At 44.5% G+C, this 19,924-nt stretch overlaps 1 protein-coding gene across 33 annotated transcripts in view; it reads right to left on the bottom strand.

The window, feature by feature from the left end:
* Clasp1 (cytoplasmic linker associated protein 1) overlaps nucleotides 1-19,924 on the bottom strand; it is a 207,252-nt gene that overhangs the window by 20,570 nt on the left and 166,758 nt on the right. For 22 of the 33 annotated variants that reach the window (XM_085840302.1, XM_085840310.1, XM_085840351.1 and 19 more), the window contains 5 exons: nucleotides 19,388-19,531; nucleotides 18,235-18,341; nucleotides 14,088-14,204; nucleotides 8,276-8,426; nucleotides 781-1,024 (listed from right to left, as the gene is read on the bottom strand). In XM_085840302.1, the coding sequence (XP_085696428.1) occupies nucleotides 781-1,024; nucleotides 8,276-8,426; nucleotides 14,088-14,204; nucleotides 18,235-18,341; nucleotides 19,388-19,531 (763 nt within the window). The remainder of the gene's footprint in view (nucleotides 1-780; nucleotides 1,025-8,275; nucleotides 8,427-14,087; nucleotides 14,205-18,234; nucleotides 18,342-19,387; nucleotides 19,532-19,924) is intronic. The other 11 variants (XM_085840420.1, XM_085840503.1, XM_085840471.1 and 8 more) reach the window with 1 other exon arrangement.

The following is a 19,924-nucleotide window of genomic DNA, read 5'->3' as shown; positions in this document are numbered from 1 at the left end:
ACATCATCAAGCCAATATGTGGTCACCTGCAGCTCACTCACTGATGGACACTGATCTTAGGTTTAGCTTTGGTCCTGGAGATTGAATCCAGGACCTTACAGTGCTAAGCACAACTCAATCCCTGAGCCACATTCTCTGTCCCTGGATACAGGTCTTGACGTGAAACTCACAGAAAATCCCAGACACATCCCTATGTTATATTTTGAGCAAATATCTTCATCTTTCTGAATCTACTTTGTAACCTGTAAAATGAGAAAAAGCACCTCTGATCTCAGGAGTTAATGGTTCTTAGCTTAGTGCTGAGCATAATTTAAGGCAACTAAGTACTGTCAGATCCCTGCCTCCAACGTCTGGGACCGCATGGCAGACTGGGAGCACCCTGAGGAAGAAGGAAGCCTTATCGTGGTACTTCACCTTCATGACTAAGCTGGGACAGTGTGGGCCAGGGCCTTTACAGAGAGCAAGCATAAGATGCCCCATTTGCACGCCCTGGTCAATCACTCCACTCAGGTAGCATTTCAGCAAAGTCCCAGTAGCAGAGCCTCCATGGACAGACTGTAGGCATACAGAGGGCAAGCCCACATAGGCTTCTGCTCACAGGGGCCTTCCTAGGCCTAATTACACATCAGGAACTCAATAAGCAGTTTTGAGCAAATAGAGGACCAGGAAAGGCCCCGTATTTCTATTTGTGTTTGATAAGTACGCAGGGCTGGGATGACAGAATGAGAAGTCTAGCTGGCATAAAAAAGGGGGGGTGGGTAGGGAGGCAAGAAGACAGACCATCTCGGAGCTGCTCCATGTCATCGTCAAACACTGCTTCCTTCAGAGCCGTCTTGTCATAGGTGTTGATGGTGTCAGAGTAGGGATACGGGTTGTATTCCCGTGCTCTTGGCCCCGGAAAGGCACGTGGAGGCTGCGTGTTGAGCAGGGAGGTCTTGTTGTCCAAAGCCATCCTGCCTCCTTCTATCTCACTACCTCCCCGGCCCTCGGTGGCAGGTGAGGCTGCTCCCCCATCTCGGGAAACCTAGAACACAACACAAAGTCAATCTAGAACCTTCTCCCACACCTGTTCATTTCTACCCTTCCTTCCCTCCCTCCTCTTTCTTCATGTCTCTCTCACCTTTTCCTCTCTCTTCCTCCCCTTCTCTTTCTTTCACAGGGTCTTACTATATAGTCCTGGCTGGCCTTGAACTCAGGTCCACAGAGTCACCCAAGTGCTGGAATTAAAGGTCTGTACTACCATGCCCAACCCACTCTTTTTCTTTGATGCTTAGAAATTTCTTAGAGGGGGTCAGAGATTTCCATTTGCAAGCTAGCTGATGACAAAAGAACAGCTATTGGTATTTAATTTTATTTAAAACTTTTTGAGAGAGGAGAGAGAGAGAGAGAGAGCGCGAGCGTTCATGGAGGCCAGAAGAGGGTGTTGCTCCCTGGACTTAGAGTTACAGGTAATTGTGAGTTGCCTGATATGGGTGTTGGGAACCAAATCTGGAAGAACAGCAAGTATTCTTATGCATGGGGCCATTTCCCCAGCTCCATGCTATTGCGATTTCTATCCAAATAGAACATTCCTCCATCTGCTTATATACTAAGCCTGGTTTTCTTTGTTTATTTGATGACTCACTGTACTCATGAGTTTTCTGAAGCATCACTACCATGTAGTCTAAAGAGCCCCTTGGATATCGCAGGGTGCATCCTTCACTGTCCATTCCTAAGAAGCCTGCTTCAGACTTCCGTGGCTTCTGGCTCCAATGCCATCAGCAGGGGCTTCTCAAAAGTTAACTTGATAATACCCCCATGGCAAAAGCCAGAACCTAATGCTCTCTGAACACCTACAAATCAGTCCCTTGGTTTGGACATATTTTGAGATAATCATGGGGGTGAAGCCGGATTATCTCAAAATCACCTCTAACCTTGAGTCATAGGATTATCTCCCACGCACACTCACTATTCTATTCTCTGGAGATCTGTACTGAACTTTGTTTTTCCTCCTGTGTTTGTCTTAACAGTTGTCTCTCAATGGTCTCTGGCTTGATGGCGATAGTCTTGCAGTACTGGCTAATTCTATGTCAACTCCACACAATATAGAATCATTTGGGAACTGAGAAAATGACCCTAAGCAGACTGGCCTGTGGGCAAGCCTGTGGTACATTTTCTTTTTCTTTTTTTTTTAAAGATTTATTTATTTATTACATGTAAGTACACTGTTGCTGTCTTCAGACACTCCAGAAAGGGGAGTCAGATCTCATTACGGATGGCTGTGAGCCACCATGTGGTTGCTGGGAATTGAACTCAGGACCTTTAGAAGAGCAGTCAGTGCTCTTAACCTCTGAGCCATCTCTCCAGCTCTCAATGTGGTACATTTTCTTAACCAATGATTAATGTGAGAGGGCCTCACCCACTGTAGGTGATGCTACCCCTGGGCTAGCGCCTCTGGGTGTCATAAGGAAGCAGGCTGAACAAACCATGAAGAACAAGTCAGTAAGGAGCATCCTCCATGGTCTCTGCACCAGCTCCTGCCCTGTCTTCCTTCAGGAATGGACTGTGCCATGGAACTGTAAGCAGAAACAAGCCTTTTCCTCCCACGCCTTTGTTCATGGTGTTCTATCACAGCAATAGAAAGTAAGACATGGTACCAGGCCTTTACCTTGGGCACAGGAGCCTGTTCAGCCCCTACATGACAGTATTATGTAGACAAATCTGGGTTGGCAATAGGCAGCCTATTTCCCTATCTAGACATGACTTCCAGGAATCCAGAACGTATTTGGAGATTCCCACAAAACTGTATTTGTGCTGCTAACAAGATACAACTCTTATTCTATGTTTACATGCTTTTAAAAGTTGTGGTAAATACACATAACCTATCATTTTAACCATCTATAATCACATGCTTCAGTGACATTAAATACATTCACTATGTTGTGTAACCATCAACACCATCTATACCCCAAACTTTCTCATTATCCCTGCAAAACCCCACTCCTAATAGATAACAACTCCCCTGCCCCACAAACCTTGATTGTGTTCTCTACAAACCTGTCTATCTAGGCATCTCATATAAGGAAACAAGCAAATACCTGCCCTCTGCGTGTGGCTGATTTCACTTGGCATTATTTAAAGTTCATCTAGGTCACAGCACAGCAGAGATCTCTTTCCTTTTGACCACTGTCTGTCACATCTTTACCCATGCATCTGCTGGGGTTATACACACACCCACTGGGTTTGTATTCACCTTGGCTACTGTGACTAGTGGTACTGTAAATGCTGGTCTATCTACAGATACCTGTGTGAACCCACACTTGCAACTAATATACTTCATAAAAGATCTAGAATGCATTTCTCATTCACATCTACAAATAAGATTTAATACTACATTTAAGATACAGAAATAAGTAATATAGAGATAGACCTGCACAAAATAAGACTAAAAGGGTGTAGGCTATACCTTAATAGCAGTGTTCTGAGCAGTAGATAATTCATGGGTGACTTTGTAACTCTCTTAAAAACTACAGCATGGCTACAATGAAATGTCACTTCTAAAGAGTGCTTAGAAACTTATAAGGGGCTGGAGAGATGGCTCAGCAGTTAAGAACATGAACTGCTCTTGCAGTAGACCCAGGTTCAGTTCCCAGCAAGCATGAGTACCTCACAACTACACATGACTCTAGCTCTAGAGGATTCCCAATGGCTTCTCCTGGCCTCTGTGGGGGCAAAGCATACACACAGGCAAAACATTCATACATGGAAAATAAAATAAAAATAAAGTTAAAATTAAAAAACATATTAAAAACATAATTAAACTATATTTTCTAAGCACTTTAATGGAACTATTTCTTTAGAAAATTAATATTAGTAATAGTAGCAATAGTAGAGTAATAGTAATAATAGTAATGCTAATAAAAATAATAATGTGGGTATGTATATGCCCGCATGAGCATGTCTGTATGTGTGTGTGTGTGTGCACATGGTGTTGCGGTCAGAAGACAACTTCACGGAGTCCTTTCTCTCCCCACCTTTGTGTTTCAGGGACTGAACTGAGCAGTAAGTATTCTTGTCCTCTGAGCCACCTGGTCAGCCTCCAATCTTACTTCTTTATGTGTATTTCTCTGTCCTTCTCTACCTGTAGATTTTGCAAAGATGGGAATTCCAGGAGACATACAGTTGACATTCTGTTTTCCTCACTGTAATAAGCAATTTATGCATAGATAAAGTTCTGTGGCGATCATATGTAACTTTTTTTACTCATGCTTTAATAAAGTGGATGATGGGTGATGGTTCATACAAGAAATGCCAGTGTTAAAAATTCTGGGGAAAAAATGTTAAGCAATTACAGAGGTTCAGGGACCAGGCATCTGATCCAGTTTCCTTTCTGTAGACATTATGACACTGAATGTAAGAGAGATTGTAATGCAGCAGTGCAATGCAGGTGCTTTGTGAGATGAATGCAATGGTCTGGAAGTCAATAAGACTATATTTAACAAGAGTGAGTGTCAACTTTACCAGTAATTTATTCTAAGTAAAGAGCTCAGCAAAAGAAAAGAACAATATTTTTCTACAAAGTAGCATGTTTCAATATTATCTGCAACCTTTTGAAAAAGGTTGATAATTGCTTCTATGCAAGCTAGGCCTGCCTGTGCAGTTTAAGAACAGATACACTGGCTCTTAACTGAAAATGTGTCTGTACTAGTTTGTGTTTGTCAACTTGTCACCAATTAGCATCACATGGGAGGAAGGACCCTCAGTTGAGGAAGTGGCTCCATTAGATTGGCCTGTGGGCAAGTCTGTAGACATTTTCTTGATTTGATTGAAGAGGTGGTGCCACCCTGAGCAGGTAGTCCTGGGTTGTGAAAGACAGTCATGGGGCTGAGCAGTGGTGGTACATGCCTTTAATCCCAGCATTCAGAAAGCAGAGATGGGTGGATCTCTAAGTTAGAGGCCAGCCTGGTCTACAGAATGAGTTCTAGGACAGCCAGTGCTGTTATATCTAGAAACCCCTTCTCAAGAAACAAAAACAAACAAACAAACAAAAAACCAGAACAAAACAAACAATAACAACAACAAAAATAAAAAGCAAGCAAGCAAGCCATGGGGGAAGAATCCAGTAAACTGGGCATCTGTGGTCTCTGCTCCAGTTTTTGCTTCCAGTTTCTTGTCTTGGCTTCCCTTAACCATTGCTGCTGGTGAAATAAACCTTTTCCTCCCTGTCTTAATTAGGGTTTCTGTTACTGTAAGAAAGGACCATGGCCAAAACAGCCTGGGATATTTCAGCTTACAACTCTCAGGTCACACTCTGTCACCAAAAGATGTCAGGGTAGGAACTCTGGGCAGGAACACAGAGACAGGAACTAGTAGATGTCACAGAGAAACACTGCTTACTGGCTGTCTCTCTAAGGCTTACCTAGCCTGCTTTCTTAGAGTATCCAGAGCCATAAGCCCAGGTGGGGGGCGGGGGGTGTACTGGCTATTTTTGTGTCAACTTGACACAGCTGGAGTTATCACAGAGAAAGGAGCTTCAGTTGAGGAAATGCCTCCATGAGATACAACTGTAAGGCATTTTCTCAATTAGTGATCAAGGGGAAAAGGCCCCTTGTGGGTGGGACCATCCCTGGGCTGGTAGTCTTGGGTTCTATAAGGGAGTAGGCTGAGCAAGCCAGGGGAGGCAAGCCAGTAAAGAACATCCCTCCATGGCCTCTGCATCAGCTCCTGCTCCCTGACCTGCTTGAGTTCCAGACCTGACTTCCTTTGGTGATGAACAGCAGCATGGAAGTGTAAGCCAAATAAACCCTTTACTCCCCAACTTGCTTCTTGGTCATGATGTTTGTGCAGGAATAGAAACCCTGACTAAGACAGGGGGCATTGCCCACAGTGAGTTGGATCTTCCCATATCAATCAGCAATCAAGAAAATGTACCATAGGCCAGTCTGGGGAGAGCATTTTCTCAGTTGAGGTCCCCTCTTCCCTAATGATGCTAGATTATGTCAAGTCGACAAAAACCTAGCTAGCCACTTCCCAAGTTGTTTTGTTAATATGTATCATATCAACAGAAAAGCAAACTAGGACAGTGCCATTGGTACTTAGGGCACTGGACCGTGATCTGATCTCTGTGCACAAACATGGTCCTGGGAATTGAACCCAGGCCTCAAGATGCTAAGCAAGTGCTCTAGTGCTGAACCACACCCAGCCCCACCTCTGCCATTTGCTCCTATGTCAGTCATCTTCTGGCAATGTTGTCTAATAAATAGCCCCTCCCTGAAATACAGTCAGCTCTTCATATACACGGGCTCCTTCTCAGTGGAGTCAATCAAATATGTACCAGAATATTCATTAAAAGGCTGGTATCCAAACTAAATGTGTATAGACTATGATCTTAAACTTTTTTTTTTTTAATGGGGGTTGGGGGAGGGGGGCAGAGAGATAGCTCAGTAGTTAAGAGCATTTGTTGCTTTTCCAGAGGATCCAAGTGGCTCACAGCATTCATGTGGTGCCTTATAAGCATTCATGACTCCACTTCCAGGGAATCTGACACAGTCTTCTGAACTCTGTGGGACCCAGGCACACATGTAGTTCACATACACACACACAGAGGCACATAGAACATTCAGAGACATACAGTAAATCTAATAACTTTTCACTAAAACATCTATCTATAGATGGATCCATCCATCCATCCATCCATGGGGAGGGGTTATTCATTCACATGTGGAGGTCAGAGGACAACTTGTGAGAGTTGGTTCTTTCCCTCCAGCAAGTGAGTTCCAGGGGTCAAACTTAGGTCGCGTTAGGTCACTGTCTTTTACTTGATGAGCCAACTACTCTTATCACTGTTTACTAAATGGCGGTGTAACAACCACATAGCATTTCTGTTATAACGTTCTAATAGGTGCTATGCCATCTAGTGACAGTCTGAGTACACTTGAGGATACAGGGGACTCAGGCACTGCAGAATTGCAGGTAATGAGGGATGACTACATTGTGTTTTTAAAATTTCTGTATGTGTGAGTTGGTGTGCACCTATGTGAGTTTATGTGTACCAAGTATGTATAGGAGACCTTGGGAGACAAAAGAAGACATCAGCTCCCCTGGAACTCGGGTTATAGGCAGTTGCTTCATTTGGGTGCTGGGAACTGAAGGGTGTATGGTATGTTAGTGTCTCACTCTAACCCCCTCTCTCTCTGTCCCTGCATCCCTGACACCTGTTCCTTCCCCTCTGTCATGGGGCCCTTGGAAGTATGAGGTTTCTCAACCCTCATTTTCTTTACTCTCTCCTGTCAAGTTACTCCTTTCAGTTCTCATCAAGGCATTCCTGTCCTTGTTAAACATATGAAGTATGACCTCGGCCCTGGCCCCCCTCCCATCATTCCAATGCCTCTCAAGTCTCTACTCTGGTCTCAGCCACTGACCTAAGCTCCCAACACCACTGATCAGTTTGCTCAGTTGACCCTGGGCCCTGCCATCCACACCCACCCACAGCTAAGTCCATGATGTTATGAACAGACTGCTGCCTGCTTGCTCACTTCCTTCTCCTTCTCAGACCAGATCACAGCAGCCTGACTCAGGTGCCCAGGAGATTGCTGGACCCACTGCTAACTTCTTTCTGTCTAGTGCAGGGGTTCTCAACCTTCCTAATGCTGCAACCCTTTAAAACATTCCTCATATTGTGGAGACCTCCAACCTTAAGATTATTTTTCTTGCTACTTCCTAACTAACTTTGCTACAGCTATGAATTGTAAGTTAACTATCTGGGAAGCAGGATGGCCTCTGGTGACCCACTGCTCCAGGACCCGTGGCTCCTGGAGTTGGCCTTCAGACATCCCAGCATGCCAAGCTTTTTAGTTAGTTTGTTTTTGTTTTTCCAGGTAGGGTTTCTCTGTGTAGTTCCAGCCATCCTGGAACCCACTCTGGAGACGGGACTGGCCTCTAAGTCACAGACATCCACCTGCCTCTTCCTCTAGAGTGCTGGGACTTCATTCACCACAACCAACCCGCACCAAACTTTTTTTTTTTTTAATGTGGTTCTGGGGAGAGGAGTCAGGCTGTCATGCTTGAGTGGCAAGTACTTTAGGGGCATTACAGATATGAAATCATGCCCAAGACAAAGGAACAGAAGCTGAGAACCACTCTTCTGAAATGTTCTACAACTGCCTTAGGCTTTTAAAATTACTATTATTTTAACACCAGAACAGAACACACTGTCTCCAGGGAGTTGAGTGGGGGAAAGTCTCTAGTTGCTGCCACTTAACTGCTAGCCAGCCATCCCCTGGCCCGGGATACTCACAATATCACAATCCTTCTTGCCATCTCGTTTGATTGGCTCATTTAGATCCTCCTGGCTTCGGAAGCTGAACTTTTCAATGGCTTCTGTAACTCCACGCAAAGAGCTATAGATTTCTTCAGAGTTCAGGTTCTCTGTATCATAGTCCAGCATGCTATAATTTAAAAAAAAAAATGTATTCTTTTGAAAACTGAGGTATGTGCATAAAACCAGAACACAGGCCTAGCTGATTGATAGTTTAGAGTAGGACTAATTATACTTGGGTTTCGGTTAACTGGAACAAAAGGGGACAGCTCTTGTCAGGGCACTGCCACTGGCCATCTTCCATGTCACAGCCAGCCCCAGACAGTACACCAGCCCCCGGGGACCAGAGAGAACAAAAGCACGAGGGTGAGAGAACGCAGGAGTGACGAGGTGACTGGATGTGCACAGGGATGATGGTGGAAGGAACTTTCTTATCTTGAAGATGAAAAAAAAGCTACTTTAGTTGTTACTGGTCTCAAATGTACAAACTCTAGCGGAGCAGGCACATGGAAATAAGCTAGAATTAGACACTTCTGAGGAGCAAAGCAAACCACTTCACAAGAGCCGGGCAGGCACACCAGAATCCAATCCAGAGAAACAATCAAGGCCCTATGTCAAAAAACACCAGCTTGGGATTCAAAATCAGACCTATCCTCACACAGCACCTGGGGCTCCAAGTCCCGTGTGGTCTAACCCAGGAGCTTGCTGGGAACACCAGATTTTTTTAAGGTAGATCTTAAAGAGATGAGCCACCTTCCTGAATGAACATCCAAAAACACTTTTAGAAATAATACTTGTCCTCTATGGAAAAGTGATGCTAACTGCTATCCTTTGAGACACTAATAATAATACACCATGAAGCAGAAACACTTTTAAAAAAGGAGAACAGCCTTGTGGTGTCCTGCAGTTTGTCAACAAGTGGTCTTTAGATGTATGAAAAGGGCGCTCAACAGAGTGTCATGAGAAAAAAACACCCACACCTTTCCTGAGCCATTTAAAAAAAAAAAAAGCCCAGGATGGGTAGACAGGAATGACAGCAAAGCATGGAGGGACAATCAACTAAGGAGAGTTTGGAAAACAAAACAAAACAAAACCAGCTTAGCTTAAACACTGCTTGCTTTGAGAAAGCATTTGGAGTAGTTTAAGTGAGACTGTCTCCTACGGGTGCTGACATCTCAATACTTGGTCCCTAGTTGGTGGCACTGTTTGGGGTGTGGGTACCAGGAGGAAGTATGTCTAAGCTCTCTCTGCATCATCCTTGCTTTTGAAGATGTGAGCTCTCCACTTCCTCTTCCTGCCGCCATGTCTGCTACTTTGTGCCTCCCACCATGATGCACACTTACCCTCAGGAACTGTAAACCCAAATAAACCTTCTTCCAGATGCTGCCTTGGTCATGGTGTTCCATCATAGCAAAAGAAGAATGTTACCACAGAAGTTGGTACTAGAGACCGGGCTACTGCTCTGAAGAACCTGGCTATGCTAGTGTGTGGAAGACTTTGTAACTCTGAGCTAGAGAAGTGATTAACTGCTCTCAGAAGACCCATCCTGTAGGAACCCAGAAGACAGCAGGTGCTGAGAGCAATGTTGACTGCAGAGGCCCAGGTCAAGAGGTTTCAGAGGGCAACAGTATTAGGACGGGGCTAGAAATGGTCCTGTGATATTTTGGGAAAGAATCTGGCTGCTCTAGTCCTAAGAACTTGCCTGAGGCTAAATTTAAAAGCAATGGACTAATGTGTTTGGTGCAGGAAATTTCAAGACAGGGTAACACTGAATCTGTAGCATGGTTGTTACAGAAACAGTCTTCAAGGAGAAAGAGCAAATGGGGTAGAGAGAAACAGAAACTACACTGTGGAGAGAAGAGTACTGAGAAGCTCCATGCAGTAGCCAAGACTTGTGCTCACAGAGGCTGCTCACAGACCAGCAGATAGACAGGCCTGCTGTGCACAGTAACACGGGAAGGTGCCCCCAGGCAACACCACCAGCTAAACTTTAGATGCACTGCGGTGCTGACCTGGGTAGGGCTGTCCATGTGGTACTGGCTTGGCAGGCATGAAAGATGCAAGAGGGAAAGATTCTTCCTTCAGTTTCAGAGAGACAATGTGTGGTGGGGAATCCCAGAGAGGGCAAGCGACTATGAGAGGCTATTTTGTGAAGCTGTGAAAGTGAAGTCTGTCCACAGAGGAGACTTCAAGATGTTGGAGATCCCAGAGCCATGAGATACCTGCCAAGTAAAGCTGTACGCAGGAAGGAGAACCAGTCTAAGGAAGAGAGAGCCGTCACAGGCAGCAAAGCTGGAGGGGCAGACAAATCTGACCCCTTTGAAATGAAAGCCCCTTACCCTGAACTTAGAGCTAGAGGATTCAGCATTTGCTCTGCCAGGTTTCAGTCTTGTGTTGGTCCAGTAATTCCTGATCATACCCCATCCTTTCCTTCTAAAATGGTAATGTCCTTTCTGTGCCATTATACGCTGGAAATACGTAAGTTGCCCTTTGATTTTACAGGGAGTTATAATTAAGAGATTGCCTACAGTCTGAAAAGAGACTGGGCTTTAGACTGAAAAGACTATGGGAACTTTGAAATTGGGCTAAAAACATTTTGTATCATTATATGGTGGTCAGGGAGTGGAATTTAGTAGTTTGAATGAGAATGTCACACACAGGCTCTGATATCTGACCATTTGGTCCCCAGTTGGTGGCACTGTTTGAGGGTTCAGGAGGTGAGCCCTTGTTGAAGGAAGCACATCACTTGGGCTAGGCTTTGAGTGTTTGTGGTCTCGGCCCAGTTTGTTCACTTGGATTCATGCTCATAGCTAAAGCTCAGCTTCCTGCGTCATGCCTGCCACATGCTGCTATGCCTCTCTGTCATGATCCTCTGAAACCATAAGCCCAAATGAAGTCTTCTATTTTATCACAGCAATAGAAAAGTAACTAATACTGTATTCAAGAAAAGACAAGATGCTAGAGGCTTATAGAAAGTCCTGAGCTAGCCAAGGAGCTGGGTGCACTCCAACAATCCTTGCTGTGCAGAACCTAGCAACAGCATAATTAGTTCTTTAACAAAGTGAGAACTGAAGTAACAAGGTGTCCACTGGTGAGATCTCTTCCTAATGGCAACACTGCCAAGCCATGCATTGCACAAGAAATACATTTCCTCTAAGTTAAAAACAACCAGAATTTACTAAGTTCCTCCCTTGGAGAGTGTCATAGGACTAGCCAGATCTCTGCCCACTGGAGGGTGCAATGATCTAAGTATTTTATAATGCTGGCTACAGCAAAAACCCTGAGCTCACTCTCATGGATGGAAGCTATACACTTAACACCGCAAAACTGGTCCAGACAGAACCCATCTTTCCTGATAAATGGAAGAAAGCACATATCAGCTGTATTAGGAGAGTTCCAACAACACACGCCAACTCAACTGGCCTTGAAACCTAACAAAAAGAAACATGATCCCTGAATACTTCTGCAGCTGCAACCCAATGTGCATACCCATGAGAAGTTAAATTAAAAATACACAGAACAGTACTCAGGGTTCCAGGCATCTGGAGTTCACAGGTTGTCCCCAAGGCAACTCTATAGAACTACTTAAAGTATGACTAGAGAGAATGTTCCATGTCTCTGTCCTAGGTACTCTGCAACACCAGCTTCTACACACGAGTGTTTATACATCTGACCAGTACACTATTATATATATATAGAGACTGAGTATTATGACTCAAATTATATATATATACACACACACATATATATATGTGTGTGTATATATATATGAATAATGTAAAAGAATGCCTTAAATACTTTAAATCACAACAACCAAAGATAACAGCATAGCCCATGCAAAAGAAAAAAAAATTGAAAGAGTGATTGATGGATGAGAGGTGGTCTGGAGGAACGTTCAGTCTTTAAGGGATGTCACAATATTATTTTCAATGTGTTGCTTCAGAGAATGTTGGCTTTCAGATAAATTCACCCCATGATTTTCAACCCAAACTCCTTTAAAATATTTCGCTCTAGTTCTAATGGTTGCCCTATCACAGTGGCCTCTTGTGAGAAGAGGAAAGTAAAGGCTCTGCCAGCTGTTGTCCCCTTTGTCACTTTCCAGGAATAACACAACTCCAGCTGTCACATCGGCAACAGCGTGTGTCCAATCCCTAAGGTTTCTTCTTCAAGCACCCTTAGAATGAAGCTGAAATCATGAGCTCTGGGTGCGAGAGATGACTGTTCTCTAGTGACTGGCATCATCCCCCTTTAGGCTTGATGCTGTCTACTGTTTGCCTTTTTTTCAGATCAATACCCTTTAAGCCTTCACTTAGGAAAGAGTTTCCCAGGAAGGCTGTCATCACAAAGTGGGTTGGACAAACAACCCTAAATCTACTTTTTTAAAATGTTTATCTTTTGTTTTTGTGTTTGTATGGACATGTGTTTGCATAGGCACTCAGAGGCCAGAAGTGGTGTCAGCTCTTTAGAGCTAAAGTTACAGGCATTTGTGAGCCCTCTGATGGAGGTGCTTGGACTAAAACAGTAAGTGCTCCTCTCTAGCCCCCAACCCTGAGACTTGAGGGGTGTCACATGAAGATTGTGCAGAGGCTGGTGAGGTGAATCTGCATGTGACACAGAGCGCCCCATTTTAGCCTGGACACAATCCCTAGACATAACTGTTTAGGTTAAAGCCCAAGCTTTGATCACCTGTAAACTTTCCAATTAGACATGAAGGGACTTCGCTATGAGTCTTAGATTAGGAAGAGTAACTCAGTCAACCAGCAGCCATTGACCTAAGGGCAGGTCATGTCACCCTAATGTAGCCCAGTGACTACCCTGTGGAGAACCAGATGGCAGGTGGGTAGGGTCACTGGGTCAGAATGACAAAAAGAAACCAATGGGGAGAGAGGAAGTCTGTTTTGGGGACCTTTCTTTTCTGTCATTTGAGGGCTAAGAACACCAGGTGTAGCGAAAGAATAGGAGCTCTGCCATGAAACCAGCTTCAGCCCTAGGTAGGGCTGAAGGGCATTTTTAGGGAGATAGGACAATGACACAACCTAGCCTGCTTTTTTTGTTTTTGTTAACCTGACTTGAGCTAGATATATCTGGGAAGAAGAACCTCAGCTGGGAAAATGTTTCCATCACATGGCTTGTAGGGCATTTGCTTGACCAATGATTAACGTGGGAGCCCACCACCCCACTGTGGGTGGTCTCATGTCTTAGGCCTGAGTGGTGTAAGAAATCAGGCTGAGCAAGCCAGTAAGCAGCACTCCTCCATGGCTATCGACCGCTTCAGTTCCCTCCCTGATTTCTCTGGAAGACAGACTACAAACTGTAAGCTGAAGTAAAGCCTTTCCTCCTCAGGCTGTCTCATCACTGCAGTAAAAAGCAAACGCCTCTCAGGGCTTTCTGTCTGGTTGCTGTGAAACAGTATTTGTGATTTCACAGTAGGGACAGTGACTTGTGGAAAGCACAGTCTCACAGCACTTCTGCACCTGGGACTCACATTAAGGAAACTGCACCCACCTCGGTCTACCTGGACATCATGATGGGTCCTGACTGCTATGCTAGGACAAACAGCCCATGAGAATAAATGGTTAGATGGTTAAAGGGTCACTGTCTCTTAGAGCAGCTGCCTGGCTCCCAAGCCTGTCCCTGCTCACCTGTCTCACCCAGGCTCCATTCCTGCAAGTTTAAATGGAGGCAGGAATCTCACCAGAGGAGCTCAGAGGCTTTCTAAAAGACCCAGGGCAATATTGGGAACACAATAATATTGTGACATCTTGAACAAATTTAACAGGTAGCATGTTACCTGGGAGAGTAAGAGCGCCTGAGAGTCTTGTGGGAGGGAGCGGTGGGAATGGAGTTAGGCTGAGAAAAGGGAGGTGGGGGCTTCGATAGCCCGTCGGCACTCCAACCCCACAACCGACTGCAGTGATCAGAAGAGGAAAATCAGAGAGAGAAAAACATAGATACAAGGGGGAGGGGAGGAGGAAGATGCTCCATTGGAGTTTCTTTAGAATTCCTCTTTTCTGACAAACTTATAAAATCAGCTGGAGCAAAATTTAGTACTTTGTACATGGAGGGAAAAAAAGAACAGGTTCATTTTACAGTTTGCTTCTCAGTTTTTATTTTTTCTTCCCCAACCATAGGCTAAGCTGACAGCATTGATCAACTGAGGTTGACTGGTAAGATGGCTCAGCAGTTAAGAACACTGGCTGCTCTTCCAGAGGTCCTGAGTCCAATTCCCAGCAACCACATGGTAGCTTAGGACCATCTATAAAGGGATCTGATGCCCTCTTCTGGCATGTAGGTGTATGTGCAGACAGAGTTCTACATTAAAAAAAAAAATAATACACAAATTTGGCAGAGCACTCAGGAAGTAGACAGATCTCTCTGTCTACTGAGAGATCTGAGCTAGAGGCTAGCTTGGTCTACAGAGTAAGTTCCAGGACATCCAAGGCTACATGGAGAAACACTGTATCTGGATAAGAAAAAACAAAAAAAACAAAAACTAAAACAACCCAAAGTCAACGGAGACCCCGAAAGTAGCCATGTACATGCCTGTGAGAGGGCGTACTGTCTGCCTGGGCTGTACATACATTGGAAGCACTGGAAACCAAGGATGCTAATGTGGTACCTGAGTCATTTCAGAAAGAACTGGAGGTAGTACTCTCCAGACTTAATTCAAGTGGGACAGTTGAGGTGCTCTATAGTGTGGGGACTATGGGGCAGCAGACAGTGCTGCTGAGCTGGGGATCTAGTTAGAGTTCAGAAGACAGAGTACCACTGGAGGGTGGGTAATGAAGGCAGTAAGTCTCAGCTGGCCAGCTCAGAGGAGAAAATAAACTACAGACATGAAATGGCATTCCTCTGCTTCTGTATCACCCATAGGAAACAAACGCACCTGGGAACACAGCTATCCAATTGCTTGCCACAGTGTCAGTAACTGACCTGGGCTTGCGAGGCCCCCAGGGAAGTTCTAACTCCTTCCACAAGTCTTGAGAACACAGGGCAGAGCCCACAGCATCCTGCCTGCTGCAGCAGTTTGTATGTGTTTGTATGGAGGTCAGACCACAACCTCAGGGGCTGCTCAGGTGCCTTCTATTTTTAATGAAACAAGACGTCCAAGTACCCAGGAACTTTACCAAGTAGGCTAAGCTAGGTAGGTTGGCTTGCATGCATGGTCTGGGGATTAGTGTTCACCTCTTATCTCATTACTGCTGGGAATAGAAGTGCCTAGCCTTTTACATTTTTTAAAAACTGGGTTCTGAGGATTGAACTCAAGTCCTCATGCTTGGAAGGCAAGTGGTTTACCAATTGAGCCATCACCACCTTCAGTGCCACCAACACAGTTCTCACAGCTGGTGTCCCTGGGTGTTAGCATCCCTGAGGAGGGGCACAGAACCCACTTGGTAGGGAAAATACAGCCTGGAGATGAGAGGTCATTGTGGTACAGGATCTAAAGCCCTTTTCAAGCCACATTCAGGCTGGGGGTAAGCAGAGAGGGAACAGGGGTGGTACCCAAGTGTGGTTCCACATGTGGGCGGGGCTTGATATGAACACTTGCCATGGTCTAGAGATGCTACCTCACCTAGCCAGGAGAAACACAAGAGCCATCTGAGGGGCAGCTTTGCCAGTGCACTCAGAGGTGACCATGCAGTTCCATTCTGTTCTGGGACATGCTCATCAGGAACACAGAGCAGACTGCAGCAAGATCTGAGATACTTGCCACTGCAATTCTTCTCTACCACAAAATTGTAAAATATAATTAAGTGTTAAATGATAATCTCCACTCAGATATCGGGTCATACCTGCTCATTAGTTGGGAATAGCTGGCAGTCACCCCTCTCTCACGCACCAATCAGTAATGACATGATACTACTGGGTCGATAAAAAGAACTTTCTCACCAGGGAAATCTAAAGCTACCATCAAATTAGAGCTATTACTACTTTTAAACAGTCCTTTATTATCACCGTGATCAAATTACAGAACTTTGGATTAAAACAAAAATCCTAGTTCATCTTGATGTGCAGAACTAAAAAACAAACGAACAAACCCAACCAAACAGCCAGTCTTCTTCTATTTTTTTTCCATTGAAGATCATGCTTGGCTTAGAAACATGGCAGAGGTGACGTTTATTACCCCTTGAGAGATGTGCAAGCTACTCAACTCTTGTGTTTAACCTAAAACTACATTAACTGAGTAATTCACTAAAGAAGACATGGCCATGAGAATATATATTCTGGTCATGGCCAGAACTTCCAATATTGAAAACAAATCTCTTCATTTCTTTCTCCTAAGAGTTTTTTTTTTTAAAGCTATGGTTAAGAATTAATGAACATTTTTAATGTTTTGGAAACCTGCAAAGATTAATTTCTAGCCAGTTTTTTAACCTAGTATCAAAGTAGTAAAACACTTAATTTGAGGTATTATCTTTTCTCATTACCTAACAATGCAATAGCTGAAAGATATACGAACTACACACTATGGAAGAACAGGCTTCCTAATTAAGAATACAAAGCATCATGCTGAGACAAAGCATTAATTTATAGAGAACATGCATTCTCCATAAAGTTTTCACTGTCTGTACTGCACCCTGATGACTCACTCAGGCTAAACCATGTACCTCAGTGATCTTAGCAGTCAATCACTGGAAGGGCAGAGTGTCTCTCATCAGTGTCTGTCTGATTCTAACATGCTGCAACTCTAACAACACAGATCAAATCTGGAGATATAACATCATGCTTGATACTACAGATCAAGTATGGATCTGATATTATAGATATTACTTGATAATACAGCCCATACAAAGCATTCAAAGACAGCAAGGTGCGGTAACAGCTTATAGAACACATGCTTTCCCGAAGTACAGATTGTCTTTGTCCCATGACATTGAGTAACTGGTGTCTGAAGAGGATGCTAGTGGTAAGAAAGGAATCCACTGTATTTAAAAGCACCAGTGTGCTAGGCTTGATCTTACATGCCTGCAATTCCCATCACTGGGGGTGGGGGGAGAGAAGGAGTGAGGGCATAGGATCTTGAGTCCAGTGTTATCCTCTGCTATGTAGTTTGAGTCAGCCTGGACTAAATGAGACCCTGTCTCAAAACAAAAGGCAAAACCAAAAATAAATGTGGACATCCTTTCAGCAGAAAAATATATCAGGAAAGGGTATATTTGGCATATTTTTATAGCTCAAAGACCTTGACTTCTCATAGATAAAATATAGCACTTGAGGTCCTTGGTGATCCAGAATATTTTGTGGCTTCATAGAGCCACCACTCTGAGGTCTAAGAAGCCTTGAGACACCTCTCCTGTGTAGTCACCCTACTGTTGGGCATGGTGATATTTGACTGCCATCTCAGGAGCCTAGAGGCCGAGCGAGACAAGCTATATATGGAAAGTTCCAAGCCAACTAGGACTACTTAGCAGACAGCTCAAAAACAAAAATAAAACTAACAAGTAAGAAGCTAGGCCCCCAGACGAACAGGAGTCTGTACATGCTGAACGTCATGATGTGCAAGTCCCCAGCCACTGTCTTTGCAGAGCAGCATCTGCTTTAAATAGGACACAGGCAGGTCTGGAGTAGTAAACTGACTGGAAAACTACCCCAGGCTTGGTGCAGACTCTAAAGGGTCTATTGCTAACTCAATAATACCATTATAGTTCTCTACGTTTTAGAGGACAGCTGAAGGGCTTCCTCAAGAATCCATGTGACCTTCAGTGTTTACATCTATGAGGTATTTGGCTCAGTGTTTAGAGCTAGCAGAACTACAGAGAACATGAAGCACAAACTACTCACTGTGGTGCAGGAGTTAACTGACAAAGACTCCACAGTTACAAGTGGCGGGAGGAGGGAGCCCATACCCCTGTCCTAGACTCTGCTTTCAGCTTAAGTCTAAGCAGGCTGCAAAAGATGGGGCATTTTCATTTTTCACTTCTGTGGAATGAGCTTACCTTGGAGATAGTCCCCCATGGGAACAGTTGGTGGGTGAGGTCAGGGGGCTGGTCCTGCTGCTGGGGTGGCGGGAAGGTGTCCGGCCAATTGTATTGCTTGGAGATCCCTGGGGCAAAGGAGTGTAGGCACCATTATCCAAAGGTTTTTTTGAAAGTCCAAGCACCCTTCCCTTTGTCTCTTAACCCACGTGTAAGTAAATGCATGGGGTCTGTCCACAATGACAATCCCTGCCCCACCCCAACCCTACTGCAAGTTGTGTCAACAGATAACTGTTCTGCAGGAACTCTTGAAGCTTAATGGCACTGTCAGTTTATGGTGACTAATACTACTAATCTGACAAAACCCAGAATCACGTAAAAGACCAATCAGTGGACAAGTTGGCAAGAGACTATCAAGACTGGATTAATTGGAGCCGGGCGTGGTGGCGCACGCCTTTAATCCCAGCACTCGGGAGGCAGAGGCAGGCGGATTTCTGAGTTCGAGGCCAGCCTGGTCTACAAAGTGAGTTCCAGGACAGCCAAGGCTATACAGAGAAACCCTGTTTCGAAAAACCAAACCAAAAAAATAAATAAAGACTGGATTAATTAAGGTGGGAAGACCCACCCTGAATTCCGGCATTGTCATCCCAAGGGTTAGAGTGCCAGGCAGAATAGAAGGAACAAAATGAGTTGAGCATCAGCAAGTGACCACTACTCTCTGCTCCTTAACTGCAGATGCAGTGTGACCAGCTGCCCCCTACTCCTGCCACTCCCCCCCCCCCCCAGCGTCATGACGACTGAACAACACTGGAAATGTCACCCAGGACATATCCTCTCTTCAGTTCCTCTGGTCAGTGCATTGGGAAAGGAACAAATAATAGCTCTGCTAAGAGATACAATTAAGTAATTCTGTCACTACAGGAATAAAATAACTACGATTCCAGCAATGAAGGAATAATAAAACAACTTGGTAAATATTTGAGTGACTTTACAACCTTACCCACAAGAGTGCCAAATCCATTTACTTCTGGAGCAGAAGCCAGGATCAGAAAGGACCCCAATCTCGCAGGCTCAAAGCTTGTTAAGAGAGGACAAGGAAGCTGGCTGTCACTCAGCCTGGTGGCTGGGTGAGGGTCCCTTGGAGGTCATGATCAAACCATGAGCGGGCACTTACCACACCGGTGTTACTGGAGTTCTTGAGGTGGTTATGCAGGAGTTTGGTGGCACCATCCTGGAATGTTTTTGGCAAGGCACCAAGTAACATGGTAAATTCAGGCGTGTTCAGTTCAAACAGAGAGATGAGCACAATCTGTGCTGCCTAGAAAAGGAATGGATGGCTAAGTGACAAGTGTGCACCACGCCACCAGAGAGGTCACAAGCACAGAGAACCTGACTTCAATCTGGAATAGTCCTTGCTTCTGTTGTAATGCCCTGGCCTTGGATGACACATTTCCTTTGCTGTCTAGCAGGAGGAAGGAAGCTGGGAAGTAGAAGAATATTAATAATATCACATTATATAGTAATAAAAATATTAAATGTTTAAGATTGTTCTCACTCTAGTGAGAAGTGGGCAAGCTGGCAGTGCACCCTGGGAAGAGGAAGTTTCCAGACAAACCACTGTTGGGTTTATCTTGGGACATTCTACCCCACTGCAGTTGGCTCTAAATTAGAAATTTTAAATACACATGAAAAATGTCTTCTTTTATGCCTA

This window comes from Mus caroli, unplaced genomic scaffold (genome assembly GCF_978045245.1).
Source record: "Mus caroli unplaced genomic scaffold, Mus_caroli_1 scaffold_1, whole genome shotgun sequence".
Lineage (NCBI taxonomy): Eukaryota > Metazoa > Chordata > Mammalia > Rodentia > Muridae > Mus > Mus caroli.
The sequence above is the reverse complement of the archived record's forward strand: the minus strand, read 5'-3'. Positions and strand labels throughout refer to the sequence as shown.